We start from the raw sequence: 6,514 nt of genomic DNA, 5'->3' as shown, positions 1-6,514 counted from the left end.
GGCTACTCAAATATTTTACGTTTTTGATACTAAATTAACTCTGAAGTATAATTTTTTTATTGTTTTTATATTTTTCAATATATTTATTTTGTTTGTACAAAATAAAGAAATAATTTTTAACGATACAATAGCCACGATTATTATTTTAAAAAGTTTACGCTAGGCTTAACATCGACGAAAATTCAACGCAAAGCGACACGCAACAGAGAAAAATTTCAACACGGGATAGGTTAATATATTTTTTCGTACATAATCTGTTATCCGAAAAATAAGTTATCCGAACAACCCCAGTCCCCAATTGATTCGGATAAACGACGCTCTACTGTATAAAAATCTAAACTTGTCTATTTATATGGAATGGTATTGAGATAATTGGTTTGAAGTTTCTTTCTGTCTGCACAATGTAAATTACCTAAGCAACTAAAATTATTGTCACGTGAGCATGTTTTAAAGCTGGACAAAAATTTCTTACTTTAACAGGCGAATGTTACAATTCGATCTTCGTTGCTGAATAAACCATGTGCATACTCAATTATTTAAAATTTCGAGTCGTGTAGAAAATTCTTGTATTTATGGTATTTATATAGAAAATTAATTTGTAAAGTGCGATATTACTATGAAACTATTCTGTTTATGACCAAGTCTTTGTATTGGAAACTCCAACAACAGTAGAGGGTTGTTCTTGTAGTTATGTAATTTAATAAGGGTCTATCAGTGAATATCCAAGATAGTGAGAATTTGGGTACTGTTCAAGGCAGATTCGGGAGGACTAAGGCACGTGCCCCGTTGTTTTTCGGAGAACGTTACTCAATTACCTTAGAATTACTTTAGTTAACCTAATTGACGTCATACGATATGCGCTATTATAGGCCTATATTTTAAAGCAACAAAAGTGTCGCTTTAGAAGTACTTCAGCACCATAAGCGCACTGCTGTATACACCCTTGAGGTCTAGTAGTATTATAATGCGTTACGAGGGGTGGGATGGTAGTAAAAATCGTAAAAAATGACGCTACATAATTTATAGAAGCTTCCTAATTTACTTTTTATTTACTTTTTCCATACTGTAGACACTAAGAGGGCTTTTTCTTTAATCAAGCCCATTACGGGTTTGGCAGGCCCACAATATAAGCGGCCGACAAATTCAGGAAATGTTTCTAACTCTGAATGAATCCGGATTCTTCAGGTTGGCAGAGAAAAGGCCTAATGTATTATCAAGTCTTTTTCTACGATTTGTTGTTTTGACTGTTCTATTACTTATACAGTAACGTGAAAATAGATTTCCGGAAAACAGTCGTTTATATTTTATATATTTATTTTTAAAAAAAAGAAAATCTACGATTAATTTCTTATTTCTTTCTAAGGTTAATTTTTTGAAAATGATCACGCATTATCTGCTCCGATTGTTAAGTGTCACATAATAATTGTTTGAATGTAAAAATATCGGTTTTAGTTTATTAGCACGCATATATATATATATATATATACAGTAGAGCGTCGTTTATCCGAATCAATTGGGGACTGGGGTTGTTCGGATAACTTGTTTTTCGGATAACCGATTATGCACGAAAAAATATATTAACCTATCCCGTGTTGAAATTTTTCTTCGTTGCATGTCGCTTCGCGTTGAATTTTCGTCGATGTTAAGCCTAATGTAAACTTTTTAAAATAATAATCGTGGCTGTTGTATCATTAAAAATTATTTTTTTATTTTGTACAAATAAAATAAATATNAGTCGGGAAAGTTATACAACTCATTGTTGAATTTTTTCTCTTAATATTTTTGTTGAATTTGAGATATATCAAAATTTATACTTAAGTTTAGAGAAAAATCATTAGAATTGTAATGAAAAAGACTTAAAACTATTAATGGATTTTTGAAGAAAAGTAATTCTATATGAAGCTTGTATTTTGAAACTTTGAATGCAGCATAAGTGGTCATTTAAAAAGTTTTTTTTTATTTGCATTCATTTTAAATTCCTTTTTTTTCTTCTTTCTTTTCCATCAAACCCCTATTAAAATCTGATCATGGTATCCTTAAGTAAAAAATTTTATACTCTGTTTATTAGAAATTATTTATGGTAATCAAAATGTAGATTCTCAATAAATGTATTAAGAAAGAATATGAAAATATAGTATGAGTAATTTTATTAAAGGAAATATCTAAGTGTCAAATATAATGATTTGCTGCCAAATGCAGGAAAGTTTGCATTAATGCTATTGTAAAAAGGCTAGTTTTAAATTATAAAATATAATTCCATTGATATAATTATGTTACAGTATATGTAATTTTTCATATTTAGACAAATATTCTTCATTTTCTTCTGAGCCTCTCTGAAGGTTATGGTCTGTGCTTTTTCTTCTAATTTTATTGTTATATATTGGTTTTAAATCCACATGATTGTTTCATTTGAAACAAAATTGAAAACAATCTATTTAATTGTTATTTATCTAAAGATGTTAAGAAGAGTTCAAGTGAAATAAAATGAAAGTACTCATTAAAAATTCATTTGTGTTTATATTTTTATATTGAATTTAAGTATTGATGGCACTCTTATTATTAACTTAGAAACTTAGTTTAGTTGACTGTTATCAAATTTTAAGATTAAATAATCTGAAAATGATTTATATAAGATAATACTTATTATATATTAAATAAGTACTATCAGATAATCAACTGAGTCCTTTTTCAAGTATAATCTTATTCCAGTTATAAAAATAAATTAAAGATTTTCAATTAGGATATTTGTTTTTAGTGAACTTCTTTGACTATACAGGATGACACTTACAGGATTGTTCAATAGGTTTTTCTTGAAAACCATTGGAGATAACATGAGACTAATTATCAAGTTCATAGAGTAGACTAGGACAATTTTGGTGATCTTGGATGACCTTGAAAATTAGTAGTATTGAGAATACAAAATATATTTTTTTTAATTTTAAGGGGTACTTTTGAGCCATTATAGGAATTGTATGTAACAAAATAAACACTTCTTGCAATAGGTGACATTTTCTTAAACCTAATTGTTTTCAAGATATCAGCTAATTTCTGCTAAAAATCTGATTTCTCTTTTTCCTAAAAGTTTCTATGCTGGGAACTAAGTTTATCAGTTTTTGTTCTTTATCTTATTGTATCAGATAGTTGAACAAGTATTCTTTGAATAAATTGAATTGTTACTTTTTCAAAGACACGAAGGAATGCCTTTTCAAAGACACGAAGGAATGCCATGTTTGGAGTAATCTTTTTCATTTTTGTGTTTTTATTTTTACTTGTTTCCTCTATTTTCATGAAAATAAGTTATTCAAATAAAGAAGCATTTGATATGCTGATGACTTTAGGCACATGTCACCAAAATTATTCACAAACTGCAAATCTATATGCCAGTCTATGAGGGCAAAGGACAATATGGGTTTGCTTTTAGCATCCTTCTATTGAAAACATGAAAATCAGAATATTGGAAAGTTTTCATAAGATTAATAGATGTAAATTATGAAATGCCGATCCTAGAAGAATAAATCCCTGTATACACATTCTTAGCATCTAATTTAAATAAATTTTGAAATGTACTTTCATTACTATCATTTTTCTATTATGTAAAGCTTTTTGATAATTAAACTGGTAAACTTCCTGGTATAGAAACTTTCAGAAAAAAAGAGGAATCAGATTTTTAACAGAAACTGGCTGATATCTTGAAGACCATTAGGTTTAAGAAAATGTGAACTGTTACAAATGGTGTTTACTTTTTTTTTTTTTTTTTTTTTTGTTTAGAATTTTCAGCTTCTACTTTTCTACTTTTTATTTTTTTTTTGTACAATCCATATAATTATATAATGGCTCAAAAGCATCCTTTATAATTTGAAAATCCCAATTTTGCTTTGTCTAATAACTGCTGATTTTCGAGGTCACCAAATTTGTCCCTATCTATTCTACAAACTTGGTAATTAGTCTCATCCACTTATCTCTGATGGTTTTCAAGAAAAAAACTACTGCACACCATTAGTGAATCACTATATACTAGGTGATTCAAAAGGTTTGTCTCAAACTTCAGGACTTGTTTAGAGGAGTTGAAATAGTGCAACTTTCAAATAAGAATGTGTTTACAGACATAATCCTAAGTCAGTGCAAGCCATCTAATGTAAGGAACTATACCATAGATAGCATGACAAAATAAAACATATCAATAAAAACATTTAATAATGAAACGGTGCATGTGAATGTAAATGTAATACTGTACATACAAAACGATGCAGTTACAAAAGCTTTTTGACTTGGTGATCCCCACACTTGATGCACACATTGCATCTTTAAAAGAAACTCTCATGCACCCTCTCAAATATCTTAAGACATCGCCTCTTAACTACATCCTCTGCTGCAAGAATTCTGGCTGATAGTGTTTCTGGGTTGTCCACTTGTGTCTTGTAAAGGAAGCTTTTGATATGCTCCTAAAGAAGGCTTGTACTGACTCGGGATTATGTCTATGAACACTGGTTTCTATTCAAATATTGCTCCATTTGAACCTGTCTGTATGCTCCTGAAGTTTAAGATTGCCCTTTGAATCACTCTGTAGATTAATTTTATAGAATTATTGCTTGCCACTATCATTATTTTGACATTTGTTTTCAGATCATAAATTTTTAAGATTTTAACTTATTACAACCTCAAGAACAACAGTTTCTACAGCAGATTCCACTTTTTATTATTTATTGATTTATAGCAGAAGACATTTATTGTTATTCTATTTTGTTGAATACATTTATGTATTATTATTATTCTAGCCATTTTATTAATTATTATGATTCTATTTATTTTGGAAATAAATCAAACAGAAATTTTACATCACACTGTTAATGGAATGCCATTTCTTGGGCAACTTTGTAAAATTTAAATACAGGTATAAAAATATTGGCATATACAGTATTGTTTTAATACTTAAAATAATACATATAAAAATTATAAATATCTTGTGAAATTTCAATTAAGAAACATGTGAAACAAATTTCTATTAAGTTAATTATTAGTTTTATTATTAATAAAAATGTTTACTGGTTTCATATTTGCTTAATTTTATTATTATATTACTATGATATTAATGAAATATGAAATTTACTTTTATTAAAGAAAAAAGGGTGCTGGATATAATGTTGCAAGTGTCTGTGGCAATGAGAGAAGCAGAAATACGACTAGGAGAAACAGACTTTGGTGAAAGAAAAATTATAAATCAGAAAAAGCGGAAAATTTTAGAAGCAGAGAATAAAAAGAAACCAAAGGATAGTGTAACGAAAAAATCGGACAAAGTAAACAACAAACAAAAGAAGAAAAAAAAACTATTAGAAAATTGAAATAAAACGTTAAAAGTATTGATAGTAAAACGTTTGTCCTTTCTTTTAATAAAAGTATTAATTTTATTATCCATTAAATTCAAATCATTATTCGTTTACTTAAAATTGAAGAAAAGATTATAGAAAAATAATTCGTTAACTTCAACAGTTTTACTTTACGTTAAAAAATTTAATTGAATTTAATAACATTTAAATAAAACATTGCTGGCGGGGTGGCTAAGCGGTTAGTGTCAGCCATCCGGACTGGAATAAGGCCGAGTGGGTCTCGCTAACTCTCCGCTCTGTGGGCACTAAGAGAGATTTTTTAGCGTGCCCATTGTGGATTCGGCCAGGCCTACAACGGAGCGGCCTGACATCCGGACGGACCACTCAGGATTCGATCCTGAGTGGTCCGTCCGGATGTCACTTTGGGGGACTCAGATCGAATCCTGACGGGTATCGTAATGATTCGATCTGAGTCCCCCAAAGTGATAGGCTGCATCCTTAATTAGCTGCTCGATCATCCGTCCCAGATATGTCGGACTCCTTCGCTCCACTGGACTTGGCCGAACCCACGATCGATACGGGTAAAAAGATTTTTTCGGTTCTCATGGCGGAAAAAAAAAGTAAAAATGATGTAACATTTTTAATCCTCTCGTTTTCACTTGTTTTTCAACATAATTAAATTTTCATAAATAAAGATATGTCGAAGTCCATTCAGTTCTAGGTTTACTATCATAAATATAATTGTGATGAGCAATTCAGACTAGTGATGTAACGAATAGTATATTCGGCCAAACTATTCGGCTTGATTAACACACGAAAATTAGCGTGCAAATCGCATTATATGGCAAGGATCGCGCACCCTGCTCTCTATTGGCCCGCTGTCACTACACTTCTTTAATCGCATTAACTCTTGACAGTTGTGTCGTGAGCATCATGACAGTATGTTATAAGTGATGATATCAAATGTGGATAACAATGAAATGATTTACACCTGTAAATAGAGAGGTTGCGGCCGAAGTTTTCAACGCGAAAACGTGTACGTCGGACGTTCAGCGCTGCCTTCCTGTAAGCCTAGAAGTTTGACAATGGCGTTTGGAACGTCGAGCATGATTCCACTGACGTTCCAAATGCCATTGTCAAACGTCTAGGCTTACAGGAAGGCGACGCTGAACGTCCGACGTACACGTTTT

General features: G+C 30.6%; 1 protein-coding gene across 1 annotated transcript in view; it reads left to right on the top strand.

The window, feature by feature from the left end:
* Positions 1–5,369, top strand: part of LOC111639240 (probable ATP-dependent RNA helicase DDX49) — a 39,689-nt gene extending 34,320 nt beyond the window's left edge. Inside the window, exon 9 of the mRNA XM_023385051.1 lies at positions 5,119–5,369. Within this exon, the coding sequence (XP_023240819.1) occupies positions 5,119–5,339 (221 nt within the window). The 3' untranslated portion in view covers positions 5,340–5,369. The remainder of the gene's footprint in view (positions 1–5,118) is intronic.
* Positions 5,370–6,514: the final 1,145 nt, after the last annotated feature.

The sequence above is a fragment of the Centruroides sculpturatus genome, unplaced genomic scaffold (genome assembly GCF_000671375.1).
Source record: "Centruroides sculpturatus isolate CEXI.00-Female unplaced genomic scaffold, Cexi_2.0 scaffold1119, whole genome shotgun sequence".
Classification (NCBI taxonomy): domain Eukaryota; kingdom Metazoa; phylum Arthropoda; class Arachnida; order Scorpiones; family Buthidae; genus Centruroides; species Centruroides sculpturatus.
This window is presented reverse-complemented; position numbering and strand designations above follow the sequence as displayed.